Raw genomic sequence first — 18,237 nt, forward strand, 5'->3', positions numbered from 1 at the left:
TCACAATGGCTATGACATCACAGTTTCTATGACATCATAGTGGCTATGACGTTCCAATGGCTATGACATCAAAATGGCTATGACGTGAAATTTGCAATGACTTATATATGTCTGTGTCATTACGGTGCCTGTGACGTTACTGTGGCTGTGCCATTATCGTGGCTATGACGATGCAATTCTTGTGGCATTGTAGGCAGCTATGAATTTTCAATGGCTACGAAATTAAACTGGGTATGACGTCACAATGGCTACGTCATCACGACGGCTATGACTTGATAATGGCCATGACATCACAATTGCTTCCAAGTCACACTCGATATGACTTCACATTTATGTGATGTCACAACAGCTATGATGTTAAAATTGCTATGTCACAATTGCTACAACGTCACAATTCCTATGGCATTGCAATGGCTGTGATATTATCATGAATGAGACGTTATAAAAGCTATGACATTATAGTGGGTAGGACGTCCCAGGGGCTATGAAGTTCCAATGGCTCTGATGTTATGGTGGCTATGACGTGACGATGGCTATATTGAAAATGGCTACGCCGACACAAGGGCTATGATATTACAAATATTATTACTTTCCAATGTCTATGACCTTACAAATGCTACGCCATCACAATGGCTGTGACGTTATTGTGGCTATGAGGTTACAATGGCTATGATATCACAATGGGTATGAAGGCACAATGGTTATGGCACTAGAGTGGCTAGGCCATTACTATGGATCTGTCGTTTCATTGGCTATGACGTTACAGTACCTATGATTTTGCAAGAGCCATGACTTTACAGTAGATATGATGTGCTAGTGGCTGTGACATCACAAATGGTATGAAGTCACAATTGACAAGCGTTCACAATGACTACGATATCACAAGGGCTACGATGTTCCACTTGCTATGACGTCACAATTGCTACGACGTCACAATGGCTATGACCATACAGTGGGAATGACTTTACTATGTCTATTGCATTGTAGTGCCTAAGATATTACATTGGCTGTGACATTATAGTGGCCAGGACGTCACAGTTGCTGTAACGTCATGATGGCAATGACATCGCAATTGCTATGAAGTCACACATGACATGACTTCACACTGACTGTGATGTCACAAGGGCTAAGATGTTACAGTGGCTATGATGTCACAATGGCTATGAGGACACAATGCCTATAACGGTACAATGTCTGTGATATTATTGTGACTATGACTTTACAAAGGCTATGGCATTATTGTGGTTATGATGTCATAGTAGCTATGACGTTACCACGGCTCTGATATTTTCATGGCCATGATGACGCTGGCTATGATGACAATGAGAATGCCGACACAATGGCTAGGATATTACAAATGCCATGACTTTATAATGCATATGGTATGACAAAGGTTACGACTTTTCAATGGCTATGACATTAATGTGGCTATGAGGTTTCCATGGCTATGACGTCACAATGCCTATGACATAACAATGGCTATGACGTCACAATGGCTATTGCAGGGCAGTGGAAATGACGATACTATCTCTATGACATTGTGGTGCCTATCACGTTACGATGGCTGTGACACTATAGTGGCTATGCCATCACAATGTCTATGACATCATGATGGTTATGAAGTCAACGGCAATGACATAACAATGTCTATGAAACTACAGTGGCTTTGACCTTACAATATATATGATGTTATAGTCGCTGTGATGTCACAATGGCTATGCCATCACAATGGCTATGACATCACAATGGCTATGACATCACAGTTTCTATGACATCATAGTGGCTATGACGTTCCAATGGCTATGACATCAAAATGGCTATGACGTGAAATTTGCATTGACTTAAATATGTCTGTGTCATTACGGTGCCTGTGACGTTACTGTGGCTGTGCCATTATCGTGGCTATGACGATGCAATTCTTGTGGCATTGTAGGTAGCTATGACTTTTCAATGGCTACGAAATTAAACTGGGTATGACGTCACAATGGCTACGTCATCACAATGGCTAGGACTTGATAATGGCCATGACATCACAATTGCTTCCAAGTCACACTCGATATGACTTCACATTTATGTGATGTCACAACAGCTATGATGTTAAAATTGCTATGTCACAATTGCTACAACGTCACAATTCCTATGACATTGCAATGGCTGTGATATTATCATGAATGTGACGTTATAAAAGCTATGACATTATAGTGGGTAGGACGTCCCAGGGGCTATGAAATTCCAATGGCTCTGATGTTACGATGGCTATGACGTGACGATGGCTATACTGAAAATGGCTACGCCGACACAAGGGCTATGATATTACAAACATTATTACTTTCCAATGTCTATGACCTTACAAATGCTACCCCATCTCAATGGCTGTGACGTTATTGTGGCTATGAGGTTACAATGGCTATGATATCACAATGGGTATGAAGGCACAATGGTTATGGCACTAGAGTGGCTAGGCCATTACTATGGATCCGATGTTTCATTGGCTATGACGTTACAGTACCTATGATATTGCAAGAGCCATGACTTTACAGTAGATATGATGTGCTAGTGGCTGTGACATCACAAATGGTATGAAGACACAATTGACCAGCCTTCACAATGACTACGATATCACAAGGGCTACGATGTTCCAATTGCTATGACGTCACAATTGCTACGACGTCACAATGGCTATGAACATACAGTGGGAATGACTTTACTATGTCTATTGCATTGTAGTGCCTAAGATATTACATTGGCTGTGACATTATAGTGGCCAGGACGTCACAGTTGCTGTAACGTCATGATGGCAATGACATCGCAATTGCTATGAAGTCACACATGACATGACTTCACACTGACTGTGATGTCACAAGGGCTAAGATGTTACAGTGGCTATGATGTCACAATGGCTATGAGGACACAATGCCTATAACGGTACAATGTCTGTGATATTATTGTGACTATGACTTTACAAAGGCTATGTCATTATTGTGGTTATGATGTCATAGTAGCTATGACGTTACCACGGCTCTGATGTTTTCATGCCATGATGACGCTGGCTATGATGACAATGAGAATGCCGACACAATGGCTAGGATATTACAAATGCGATGACTTTATAATGCATATGGTATGACAAAGGTTACGACGTTTCAATGGCTATGACGTCACAATGCCTATGACATAACAATGGCTATGACGTCACAATGGCTATTGCAGGGTGGTAGAAATGACGATACTATCTCTATGACATTGTGGTGCCTATCACGTTACGATGGCTGTGACATTATAGTGGCTATGCCATCACAATGTCTATGACATCATGATGGTTATGAAGTCAACGGCAATGACATAACAATGTCTATGAAACTACAGTGGCTTTAACCTTACAACATATATGATGTTACAGTCGCTGTGATGTCACAATGGCTATGCCATCACAATGGCTATGACATCACAATGGCTATGACATCACAGTTTCTATGACATCATAGTGGCTATGACGTTCCAATGGCTATGACATCAAAATGGCTATGACCTGAAATTTGCATTGACTTAAATATGTCTGTGTCATTACGGTGCCTGTGACGTTACAATGGTTGTGACATTATCGTGGCTATGACGATGCAATTCCTGTGGCATTGTAGGTAGCTATGACTTTTCAATGGCTATGACATTGCTGTGGCCATGAGCATTCAATGGCTATGACGTCACAATGCATACGACCTAACAATGGCTATGACGTCACAGTGGCTATTACATGACAGTGGATATGACGATACTATCTCTATGACATTGAGGTGCCTATCACGTTACGATGGCTGTGACATTATAGTGGCTATGCCATCACAATGTCTATGACATCATGACGGTTATGAAGTCAACGGTAATGACATAACAATGTCTCTGAAACTACAGTGGCTTTGACCTTACAATATATATGATGTTATAGTCTCTGTGATGTCACAATGGCTATGCCATCACAATGGCTATAACGTTCCAATGGCTATGACATCAAAATGACTATGACGTTAAATTTGCAATGACTTAAATATGTCTGTGTCATTACGTTGCCTGTGATGTTACAATGGCTGTGACATTATAGTTGCCAGGACTTCACAGTTGCTGTAACATCATGAGGGCAATGACATCGCAATTGCTATGAAGTCACACATGACATGATTTCACAAGGGCTACGATATAACAGTGGCTATGATGTCACAATGGCTATGAGGACACAATGGCTATAACGGTACAATGTCTGTGATATAATTGTGACTATGACTTTACAAAGGCTATGACATTATTGTGGTTATGACGTGATAATAGCTATGACGTTACCACGGCTCTGAAGTTTTCATGGCCACGATGACGATGGCTATGATCACAATGAGTATGCCGACACAATGGCTAGGATATTACAAATGCGATGACTTTACAATGCATATGGTATGACAGGTTACGACATTTCAATGGCTATGACATTAATGTGGCTATGAGGTTTCCATGGCTATGACGTCACAATGCCTATGACATAACAATGGCTATGACGTCACAATGGCTATTGCAGGGCAGTGGAAATGACGATACTCTCTCTATGACATTGTGGTGCCTATCACGTTACAATGGCTGTGACATTATAGTGGCTATGCCATCACAATGTCTATGACATCATGATGGTTATGAAGTCAACGGCAATAACATAACAATGTCTATGAGACTACAGTGGCTTTGACCTTACAATATATATGATGTTACAGTCGCTGTGATGTCACAATGGGTATGCCATCACAATGGCTATGACATCACAATGGCTATGACATCACAGTTTCTATGACATCATAGTGGCTATGACGTTCCAATGGCTATGACATCAAAATGGCTATGACGTGAAATTTGCAATGACTTATATATGTCTGTGTCATTACGGTGCCTGTGACGTTACTGTGGCTGTGCCATTATCGTGGCTATGACGATGCAATTCTTGTGGCATTGTAGGCAGCTATGACTTTTCAATGGCTACGAAATTAAAGTGGGTATGACATCACAATGGCTACGTCATCACGATGGCTATGACTTGATAATGGCCATGACATCACAATTGCTTCCAAGTCACACTCGATATGACTTCACATTTATGTGATGTCACATTAGCTATGATGTTAAAGTTGCTATGTCACAATTGCTACAACGTCACAATTCCTATGGCATTGCAATGGCTGTGATATTATCATGAATGAGACGTTATAAAAGCTATGACATTATAGTGGGTAGGACGTCCCAGGGGCTATGAAGTTCCAATGGCTCTGATGTTATGGTGGCTATGACGTGACTATTGCTATATTGAAAATGGCTACGCCGACACAAGGGCTATGATATTACAAATATTATTACTTTCCAATGTCTATGACCTTACAAATGCTACGCCATCACAATGGCTGTGACGTTATTGTGGCTATGAGGTTACAATGGCTATGATATCACAATGGGTATGAAGGCACAATGGTTATGGCACTAGAGTGGCTAGGCCATTACTATGGATCTGTCGTTTCATTGGCTATGACGTTACAGTACATATGATATTTTTTTTTTTTTTTTTTTTTTTTTTTTTTTTTTTTTTTTTTTTTTTTTTTTTTTTTTGATCTGAACATTTAAAAATTTATTAGGGTGTTTTTTTTTACAATCTTTACTCCCCAACCTTCTCAGTGGCCTGACAGATTACACAACAATTTATATAGTCTATAGGAAAAGAGCACTGGCCTGCATTTTAAGATATCCAGGTTTTAATTCAGGCTATATACTTATCATAAAATGGAAGAAATAAACATTAATTGAGCATCTACCATGCACTAAGCCAAGATTTAATCTTCCTTAAGTGGTAAAGGACACCCAACAAGGTAAATATCATCATTCCCACTTTAAGTACATATGATATTGCAAGAGCCATGACTTTACAGTAGATATGATGTGCTAGTGGCTGTGACATCACAAGTGGTATGAAGTCACAATTGACAACCGTTCACAATGACTACGATATCACAAGGGCTACGATGTTCCAATTGCTATGACGTCACAATTGCTACGACGTCACAATGGCTATGACCATACAGTGGGAATGACTTTACTATGTCTATTGCATTGTAGTGCCTAAGATATTACATTGGCTGTGACATTATAGTGGCCAGGACGTCACAGTTGCTGTAACGTCATGATGGCAATGACATCGCAATTGCTATGAAGTCACACATGACATGACTTCACACTGACTGTGATGTCACAAGGGCTAAGATGTTACAGTGGCTATGATGTCACAATGGCTATGAGGACACAATGCCTATAACGGTACAATGACTGTGATATTATTGTGACTATGACTTTACAAAGGCTATGGCATTATTGTGGTTATGATGTCATAGTAGCTATGACGTTACCACGGCTCTGATATTTTCATGGCCATGATGACGCTGGCTATGATGACAATGAGAATGCCGACACAATGGCTAGGATATTACAAATGCCATGACTTTATAATGCATATGGTATGACAAAGGTTACGACGTTTCAATGGCTATGACATTAATGTGGCTATGAGGTTTCCATGGCTATGAAGTCACAATGCCTATGACATAACAATGGCTATGACGTCACAATGGCTATTGCAGGGCAGTGGAAATGACGATACTATCTCTATGACATTGTGGTGCCTATCACGTTACGATGGCTGTGACATTATAGTGGCTATGCCATCACAATGTCTATGACATCATGATGGTTATGATGTCAACGGCAATGACATAACAATGTCTATGAGACTACAGTGGCTTTGACCTTACAATATATATGATGTTATAGTCGCTGTGATGTCACAATGGCTATGCCATTACAATGGCTATGACATCACAATGGCTATGACATCACAGTTTCTATGACATCATAGTGGCTATGACGTTCCAATGGCTATGACATCAAAATGGCTATGACGTTAAATTTGCAATGACTTAAATATGTCTGTGTCATTACGTTGCCTGTGATGTTACAATGGCTGTGACATTATAGTCGCCAGGACTTCACAGTTGCTGTAACATCATGAGGGCAATGACATCGCAATTGCTATGAAGTCACACATGACATGATTTCACACTGACTATGATTTCACAAGGGCTACGATATTACAGTGGCTATGATGTCACAATGGCTATGAGGACACAATGCCTATAACGGTACAATGTCTGTGATATTATTGTGACTGTGACTTTACAGAGGCTATGACATTATTTTGGTTATGATGTCATAGTAGCTATGACGTTACCACGGCTCTGATGTTTTCATGGCCATGATGACGATGGCTATGATCACAATGAGTATGCCGACACAATGGCTAGGATATTACAAATGCGATGACTTTACAATGCATATGGTATGACAAAGGTTGCGACGTTTCAATGGCTATGACATTAATGTGGCTATGAGGTTTCCATGGCTATGACGTCACAATGCCTATGACATACCAATGGCTATGACGTCACAATGGCTATTGCAGGGCAGTGGAAATGATGATACTATCTCTATGACATTGTGGTGCCTATCACGTTACGATGGCTGTGACATTATAGTGGCTATGCCATCACAATGTCTATGACATCATGATGGTTATGAAGTAAATGGCAATGACATAACAATGTCTATGAGACTACAGTGGCTTTGACCTTACAATATATATGATGTTACAGTCGCTGTGATGTCACAATGAATATGCCATCACAATGACTATGACATCACAATGGCTATGACATCACAATTTCTATGACATCATAGTGGCTATGACGTTCCAATGGCTATGACATCAAAATGGCTATGACGTGAAATTTGCATTGACTTAAATATGTCTGTGTCATTACGGTGCCTGTGACGTTACTGTGGCTGTGCTATTATCGTGGCTATGACGATGCAATTCTTGTAGAATTGTAGGTAGCTATGACTTTTGAATTGCTACGAAATTAAAGTACGTATGACGTCACAATGGCTACGTCATCACGATGGCTAGGACTTGATAATGGCCATGACATCACAATTGCTTCCAAGTCACACTCGATATGACTTCACATTTATGTGATGTCACAACAGCTATGATGTTAAAATTGCTATGTCCCAATTGCTACAACGTCACAATTCCTATGGCATTGCAATGGCTGTGATATTATCATGAATGTGACGTTATAAAAGCTATGACATTATAGTGGGTAGGACGCCCCGGGGCTATGAAGTTACAATGGCTCTGATGTTATGATGGCTATGACGTGACGATGGCTATATTGAAAATTGCTACGTCGACACAAGGGCTATGATATTACAAATATTATTACTTTCCAATGTCTATGACCTTACAAAGGCTGCGCCATCTCAATGGCTGTGACGTTATTGTGGCTATGAGGTTACAATGGCTATGATATCACAATGGGTATGAAGGCACAATGGTTATGGCACTAGAGTGGCTAGGCCATTACTATGGATCTGACGTTTCATTGGCTATGACGTTACAGTACCTATGATATTGCAAGAGCCATGACTTTACAGTAGATATGATGTGCTAGTGACTGTGACATCACAAATGGTATGAAGTCACAATTGACAAGCCTTCACAATGACTACGATATCACAAGGGCTACGATGTTCCAATTGCTATGACGTCACAATTGCTACGACGTCACAATGGCTATGACCATACAGTGGGAATGACTTTACTATGTCTATTGCATTGTAGTGCCTAAGATATTACATTGGCTGTGACATTATAGTGGCCAGGACGTCACAGTTGCTGTAACGTCATGATGGCAATGACATCGCAATTGCTATGAAGTCACACATGACATGATTTCACACTGACTATGATGTCACAAGGGCTACGATATTACAGTGGCTATGATGTCACAATGGCTATGAGGACACAATGGCTATAACGGTACAATGTCTGTGATATTATTGTGACTATGACTTTACAACGGCTATGATATTATTGTGGTTATGATGTCATAGTAGCTATGACGTTACCACGGCTCTGATGTTTTCATGGCGATGATGACGCTGGCTATGATCACAATGAGTATGCCGACACAATGGCTAGGATATTACAAATGCGATGACTTTACAATGCATATGGTATGACAAAGGTTACGACGTTTCAATGGCTATGACATTAATGTTTCTATGAGGTTTCAATGGCTATGAGGTCACAATGCCTATGACATAACAATGGCTATGACGTCACAATGGCTATTGCAGGGCAGTGGAAATGACGATACTATCTCTATGACATTGTGGTGCCTATCACGTTATGATGGCTGTGACATTATAGTGGCTATGCCATCACAAAGTCAATGACATCATGATGGTTATGAAGTCAACGGCAATAACATAACAATGTCTATGAAACTACAGTGGCTTTGACCATACAATATATATGATGTTACAGTCGCTGTGATGTCACAATGGGTATGCATCACAATGGCTATGACATCACAATGGCTATGACATCACAGTTTCTATGACATCATAGTGGCTATGACGTTCCAATGGCTATGACATCAAAATGGCTATGACGTGAAATTTGCATTGACTTAAATATGTCTGTGTCATTACGGTGCCTGTGACGTTACTGTGGCTGTGCCATTATCGTGGCTATGACGATGCAATTGTTGTGGCATTGTAGGTAACTATGACTTTTCAATGGCTACGAAATTAAAGTTGGTATGACGTCACAATGGCTACGTCATCACGATGGCTATGACTTGATAATGGCCATGACATCACAATTGCTTCCAAGTCACACTCGATATGACTTCACATTTATGTGATGTCACAACTATGATGTTAAAATTGCTATGTCACAATTGCTACAACGTCACAATTCCTATGGCATTGCAATGGCTGTGATATTATCATGAATGTGACGTTATAAAAGCTATGACATTATGGTGGGTAGGACGTCCCAGGGGCTATGAAGTTCCAATGGCTCTGATGTTATGATGGCTATGACGTGACGATGGCTATATTGAAAATGGCTACGCCGACACAAAAGCTATGATATTACAAATATTATTACTTTCCAATGTCTATGACCTTACAAATGCTACGCCATCTCAATGGCTGTGACGTTATTGTGGCTATGAGGTTACAATGGCTATGATATCACAATGGGTATGAAGACACAATGGTTATGGCACTAGAGTTGCTAGGCCATTACTATGGGTCCGATGTTTCATTGGCTATGACGTTACAGTACCTATGATATTGCAAGAGCCATGACTTTACAGTAGATATGATGTGCTAGTGGCTGTGACATCACAAATGGTATGAAGTCACAATTGACAAGCGTTCACAATGACTACGATATCACAAGGGCTACGATGTTCCAATTGCTATGACGTCATAATTGCTACGACTTCACAATGGCTATGACCATACAGTGGGAATGACTTTACAATGTCTATTGAATTGTAGTGCCTAAGATATTACATTGGCTGTGACATTATAGTGGCCAGTACGTCACAGTTGCTGTAACGTCATGCTGGCAATGACATCGCAATTGCTATGAAGTCACACATGACATGACTTCACACTGACTGTGATGTCACAAGGGCTAAGATGTTACAGTGGCTATGATGTCACAATGGCTATGAGGACACAATGCCTATAACGGTACAATGTCTGTGATATTATTGTGACTATGACTTTACAAAGGCTATGGCATTATTGTGGTTATGATGTCATAGTAGCTATGACGTTACCACGGCTCTGATGTTTTCATGGCCATGATGACGCTGGCTATGATGACAATGATAATGCCGACACAATGGCTAGGATATTACTAATGCGATGACTTTATAATGCATATGGTATGACAAAGGTTACGACATTTCAATGGCTATGACATTAATGTGGCTATGAGGTTTCCATGGCTATGACGTCACAATGCCTATGACATAACAATGGCTATGACGTCACAATGGCTATTGCAGGGCAGTGGAAATGACGATACTATCTCTATGACATTGTGGTGCCTATCACGTTACGATGGCTGTGACATTATAGTGGCTATGCCATCACAATGTCTATGACATCATGAAGGTTATGAAGTCAACGGCAATGACATAACAATGTCTTTGAAATTACAGTGGCTTTGACCTTACAATATATATGATGTTACAGTCGCTGTGATGTCACAATGGGTATGCCATCACAATGGCTATGACATCACAATGGCTATGACATCACAGTTTCTATGACATCATAGTGGCTATGACGTTCCAATGGCTATGACATCAAAATGGCTATGACCTGAAATTTGCATTGACTTAAATATGTCTGTGTCATTACGGTGCCTGTGACGTTACAATGGCTGTGACATTATCGTGGCTATGACGATGCAATTCCTGTGGCATTGTAGGTAGCTATGACTTTTCAATGGCTATGACATTGATGTGGCCATGAGCTTTCAGTGGCTATGACGTCACAATGCCTACGACCTAACAATGGCTATGACGTCACAGTGGCTATTACAGGACAGTGGAAATGATGATACTATCTCTATGACATTGTGGTGCCAATCACGTTACGATGGCTGTGACATTATAATGGCTATGCCATCACAATGTCTATGACATCATGATGGTTATGAAGTCAACGGCAATGACATAACAATGTCTATGAAACTACAGTTGCTTTGACCTTACAATATATATGATGTTATAGTCGCTGTGATGTCACAATGGCTATGCCATCACAATGGCTATGACATCACAATGGCTATGACATCACAGTTTCTATGACATCATAGCGGCTATGACGTTCCAATGGCTATGACATCAAAATGGCTATGACGTTAAATTTGCAATGACTTAAATATGTCTGTGTCATTACGTTGCCTGTGATGTTACAATGGCTGTGACATTATAGTCGCCAGGACTTCACAGTTGCTGTAACATCATGAGGGCAATGACATCGCAATTGCTATGAAGTCACAAATGACATGATTTCACACTGACTATGATGTCACAAGGGCTACGATATTACAGTGGCTCTGATATCACAATGGCAATGAGGACACAATGGCTATAACGGTACAATGTCTGTGATATTATTGTGACTGACTTTTCAAAGGCTATGACATTATTGTGGTTATGATGTCATAGTCGCTATGACGTTACCACGGCTCTGATGTTTTCATGGCCATGATGACGCTGGCTATGATCACAATGAGTATGCCGACACAATGGCTAGGATATTACAAATGCGATGACTTTACAATGCATATGGTATGACAAAGGTTACGACGTTTCAATGGCTATGACATTAATGTGGCTATGAGGTTTCCATGGCTATGACGTCACAATGCCTATGACATAACAATGGCTATGACGTCACAATGGCTATTGCAGGGCAGTGGAAATGACGATACTATCTCTATGACATTGTGGTGCCTATCACGTTACGATGGCTGTGACATTATAGTGGCTATGCCATCACAATGTCTATGACATCATGATGGTTATGAAGTCAACGGCAATAACATAACAATGTCTATGAAAGTACAGTGGCTTTGACCTTACAATATATATGATGTTATAGTCGCTCTGATGTCACAATGGCTATGCCATCACAATGGCTATGACATCACAATGGCTATGACTTCACAGTTTCTATGACATCATAGTGGCTATGACGTTCCAATGGCTATGACATCAAAATGGCTATGACGTGAAATTTGCAAGGACTTAAATATGTCTGCGTCATTACGGTGCCTGTGACGTTACATTGGTTGTGACATTATCGTGGCTATTATGATGCAATTCCTGTGGCATTGTAGGTGCTATGACTTTTCAATGGCTACCAAATTAAAGTGGATATGACGTCACAATGGCTACGTCATCACGATGGCTATGACTTGATAATGGCCATGACATCACAATTGCTACAAAGTCACACTCGATATGACTTCACATTTATGTGATGTCACAACAGCTATGATGTTAATATTGCTATGTCACAATTGCTACAACGTCACAATTCCTATGGCGTTGCAATGGCTGTGATTTTATCATGACTGTGACGTTATAAAAGCTATGACATTATAGTGAGTAGGTCGTCCCAGTGGCTATGAAGTTACAATGGCTCTGATGTTATGATGTCTATGACGTGACGATGGCTATTTTGAAAATGGCTACGCCAACACAAGGGCTATGATATTACAAATATTATTACTTTCCAATGTCAATGACCTTAAAAGTGCTACGCCGTCTCAATGGCTGTGACCTTATTGTGGCTATGAGGTTACAATGGCTATGATGTCACAATGGGTATGAAGGGACAATGGTTATGGCATAGAGTGGCTAGGCCATTACTATGGATCCGATGTTTCATTGGCTATGACGTTACAGTAGCTATGATATTGCAAGAGCCATGACTTTACAGTAGATATGATGTGCTAGTGGCTGTGACATCACAAATGGTATAAAGTCACAATTGACAAGCCTTCACAATGACTATGATATCACAAGGGCTACGATATTCCAATTGCTATGACCTTTCAATGGCTATGACATTAATGTGGCTATGAGATTTCAATGGCTATGATGTCACAATGCCTATGACATCACAATGGCTGTGACGTCACAATGGCTATTACAGGACAGTGGACATGACTATACTATCTCTATCACATTGTGGTGCCTATCACGTTACGATGGCTGTGACATTATTGTGGCTATGCCATCACAATGTCTATGACATTATGATGGTTATGAAGTCAACGGCAATGTCATTACAATGTCTATGAAACTACAGTGGCTTTGACCTTACAATATATATGATGTTATAATCGCTGTGATGTCACAATGGCTATGCCATCACAATGGCTATGACATCACAATGGCTATGACATCACAGTTTCTATGACATCATAGTGGCTATGACGTTCCAATGGCCATGACATCACAGTGGCTATCTAGTTACAATGGCTATGCCATCAGAGTGGCCATGACTTTATACTGACTCTGACGTTACATTGGCTAAGACATCACAATGGCTATGACATTACAATGGCTACGATATCACAATGGCCATGATTTTGCAATAGCTATGACATTATAATGGCTATGACGTTACAATATCTTGGACATCAAACTGGCTATGACATCACAATTTTTATGAAGTCACAATTGATATGACTTCACAATGACTATTATACCACAAGGGCTTTGATGTTACAATGGTTATGACGTCACAAGAGCTACGACATCACAATGCCTATGACGTCACAACGGCTATGACAAGACAGTGGCAATGACTTTACTATATCTATGACATTATAGTGCCTATCATGTTACAATGGCTGTGACATTATCGTGGCTATGACATCACAATATCTATGACATCATGATGGCTAACTACAGTGGCTATGACGTTACAATATATGTTGTGTTATACTCACTGTGATGTCACAATGACTATGCCATCACAATGGCTATGACATTACTATGGCTATGATATCACAATGGCTATGGCATCACAATGGCTATGACCTTTGAATGGCCATGACGTTAAAACATCTATGTTATTACATTTGCAGTGACCTAACTATGTCTATGTCATTATGGTGCCAATGATTTTACAGTGGCTGTGACATTATAGTTGCTATGACCTCACAATGGCTACAATTTTATGTTGCATATGATGTCCAAAAAAAAATGACGTTACAGTGTCTATCACATTATTGTGGCTATGATGGTACAATGCCTGTGGCATTATAGTAGCTGTGACGTTTCATTGGCTGTGACATTAAAGTGGCTATGAGGTTACAATGGCTATGATGTCACAATGGCTATGAAGGCACAATGGCATGACACTGGAGTTGCTATTTCATTATTATGGATGCGATGTTACACTGGCTAAGACATTACAATAGCTAAGATGTTACAATAGCTATGACTCTACAATAGATGTTATAGTGGCTATGATGTCACAATGTCTATGCCATTATGGCTATAACATTACAATGGCTATGACATAACAATTGCTATGAAGTCACAATTGATATAACTTCACAATGACCCTGATACCACAAGGGCTATGATGTTACAACTGCTATGACGTGACAATGGCTATGACATCACAAAGGCTACAAAGTTACAATGGCTATGCCATCTCAGTGGCTATGACGTTACTATTGTTTTGAGGTAATGATGGCTATGGCATCTGACGATGCAATTCCTGTGGCATTTTAGTAGCTATGACTTTTCAATGGCGGTGACATTAAAGTGGGTATGACTATGATATCACAATGGCTATGTCATCACTATAGCTATGACCTTATAATGGCCATTACATAACAATGGATACGCCATCACAATGGCTATGACATTACAATGGCTATGACATCAAAATGGCTATGAATCGCCGTCACCCATTGGAGGTCAGGTTTAGTGTGGGGACGCTCATACCCCAGGCTAGGCCCCCGCATGGGCCCGCCCTTCAGGTGGCATTCACCAAAAGCATCTCAAGGAAACATTCTCCTGAACCTGGTTGCGATGCCTGGCATGCTTCACCGTCGCCTCTTGTGCGGACTCCTCGGACCCAGGACCCATGAAGAGTGTTGGGGGGGGAGGTTATTTTATTTTTTCTTTGCTCGTTTCTCGTCATTCATTGCAATTGATTCTATTTCTCGGCAATGAATGGTTACAAACTTCGGTCCCATTTGTATTTTTTTAATCAGTAGAATTTCTGGATTTTAAGGACTATTTCAGTGCTTATCGTTGCCTGTCACATATCTGTCTGTGCTTTCCATCCGTGGCAAACGGATGCCCTTAAACCTAATGAATTTACTAAAAAAAAAAAAAACTTAAAATGACCTTAACCACATGCTTCATTTAAGAATTGACATGTAAGTCTATAGAAGCCCTGTTCACTGTCTCTGCTATCCAAGTTGTCAACTGTCCTTGAATACATCTAGCAGTGATGGAATGTGGTGTGAGGTAGAGCTTTACCTTGGGGGTGGTTTGGGGTGTGTGTGTGTGTGTGTGTGTGTGTTTCTCTTGGTTTTTCAACCTCCACTGTAAGGAGAGGCTGTTCATTTGTCCTAAGTCAAGAATCCAGGTAACCACACAACGAAAGTCTATGGGAGGCAAGCGAGAAATGTGAGAAAGGAATTCAAAACACTCAGTAAACCATAACATCGCAAGCACCCTTAACTGGCAATAAGCTCTTCCAGTATAAACAGATGACAAGATCCAACTGAAAGACAAAACAGAACCCTGCAGGTGTGGCTCAGTAGGTGAGAGGTCCTATCATGCAATGGAAAGCTGAGGGTTCCATTCGGGGTCACAAGGGAATCCTGGTCAACGGCACACGCGTGGTTGCACTGACCAGGTTCTATCCTGGCTCTGGGCAGGGTGCTTTTGTGGGAGGCAACCAACTCATGTTTCTCTCACATCACTGTTTCTCTCTCTCTCTCTCTCTCTCTCTCTCTCTCTCTCTCTCCTTCTGCTGAACGTGGCTGCGATGCCTGGTGTTGATTCCTCCAAAGGAGGCCACAAGGGAGGGGTGCGGGAAGGGGGAGACCGGAGACCCAAAAACACCAAACAAAGCAGGCCTTGGAGGTTATGGGAGGCAGAGGCTGAAGTTGAGGTGAATAAAATGTGTATGCTTTTGTATATTAGCTCTGAGAGCAGGATGCCAGAGGCCACCAGCAGCTGGTGGAGGCAGGCGAGGAGCCCCCAGAGCCCCCAGATGGAAAGGGGTCCCACGGCCACCTTGATTTGTGACTCCTGGCATCTGGACTCTCAGGGGATTCCTCTCTGTTCTTGTAACCCCCTTCTTTGGTGGCAGAGGGACATGGCGACTCTAGGAATTGAATAGGATGCAGCCGCCTCCTCAGCCCCAGCTCCCATGCTGCACCCCAGTGTGAACCAGACTCCGGAGGACCCGGGCCTGCCAAGCACTGCCGGATTGAGGAGCCTGCGGGCCCTGAAGACGGGATGGCGCCCAGCCTGCAAGGCCCCCCGGTGCCCTGGGCTGCAGACGCGCTCACCTCAGTGCTGGTCGTGGCTGAAGGCTGTGCCCTGCCTAGCGTCAACACGGTCCTCGAGACCCAAAGCAAGCCCACATTGGTCCCACCAGTATCTCTGGTCCCTGAGGCACGCTTGGGCTCTGGAGAGGGGGCTCACTCGCCCGTCGGCCTGGAACCCGGCACTCTCCTGGATGATGCTCCCACAGGAGCCATCACTATCCAGCAGGAATTCTGCACGTCAACCCCACACATCGCCCTCCCAATAGAGGCCCCCCACCAGGACGAGGAGATGTCCTCCTGGTTCCAGGCTCCCTTGATGCTCCCTGCAGGCTGGCTCACTGGAACCCGGTCAGGCAGCCCACTGCTCCCACACGGCCCCATCCGAGGGCCATGGCCTCCACCCCCGAGGCCTAGTCCAGAGAGAAACGCACCTGGGCCCTACTCCAACCTGAGCTTTAACCTGTGGGAGCCCTTCCCAAGCTCACCGCTCCAAACTCTACCTCTGTCCCCAAGCCCCAGTCCAGGTCCTCGGGTTTGCCGCCCCTGGCTGCATGCTCTGGGGCCTGCTCCAAAGGCCTGGAAATGCCTGTTTTAGGAATGAATGGGATGCAATCCCTCCTCAAGGGGCTGAGGACCAGGAGAAGGGATTCTGATAGCTGTTGTGAGTTTACCACACATGTGAAAACAATGAATAAAGACAGATGCTCTTTTGATGTAGGCTGCTTTGCAGAATTGTCGATCAATGGTCACCACCAGGTAAAGCACCGGCAAGTCCGTGTGTGCATGGAGCTAAGCCAGGACGTCGTCTTGCACTGCTTACCGAGGGGGAGCTGGCAGGGTGCTGTGTCCAATGAGGGAGTTGAAAACAAACAAACAAACAAACAAAAATCTTAAAATAACCCTCCTTATAAAAACCTTCTTTAAAAAAAATAAACTCTTTAAAAAAAAAAAAACCCTCCTTAGAAATGACATCAATCCAGCCTTTCAATGCCCAGAAGCTTAGGCAAGCCCAAGTGGCCTGGCCCGGACTTGGTCTCTAGGTAGAGGCTTGACCAGCCATGCAGGGAGGGAGCGTGGCGGGGCGGGTGTCCACCAGATGACCCAGCTCAGGCGGGGCCATCCCGCCCTGTGCTGGTCGAGAAGTGCCAATGCAAGCCGCCCTCCTGCAGCCAGAGCCCTGTGCCTGG

At 42.2% G+C, this 18,237-nt stretch overlaps 1 protein-coding gene across 1 annotated transcript; it reads left to right on the forward strand.

Moving 5' to 3' along the window:
- The first annotated feature begins 4,359 nt into the window (after positions 1-4,359).
- LOC139000809 (proline-rich protein 23C-like) lies at positions 4,360-17,645 on the forward strand. The gene is made up of 2 exons (XM_070402825.1): positions 4,360-4,384; positions 16,900-17,645. The coding sequence occupies exons 1-2, from the start codon at positions 4,360-4,362 to the stop codon at positions 17,643-17,645; spliced, it is 771 nt and encodes a 256-aa protein (XP_070258926.1).
- Positions 17,646-18,237: the final 592 nt, after the last annotated feature.

The sequence above is a fragment of the Myotis yumanensis genome, unplaced genomic scaffold (assembly GCF_028538775.1).
Source record: "Myotis yumanensis isolate MYYU_CA2020_CCGP unplaced genomic scaffold, mMyoYum1.0.hap1 SCAF_31, whole genome shotgun sequence".
Lineage (NCBI taxonomy): Eukaryota > Metazoa > Chordata > Mammalia > Chiroptera > Vespertilionidae > Myotis > Myotis yumanensis.

Excerpts from the sequence above, each read along its gene's own strand:
- LOC139000809 (XM_070402825.1), top strand. The coding sequence starts at position 4,360 with ATGACGATGGCTATGATCACAATGA. Across the intron at positions 4,385-16,899 it reads GATGGCTATGATCACAATGA|GATGCAGCCGCCTCCTCAGC; the intron begins GTATGCCGACAC and ends GGAATTGAATAG.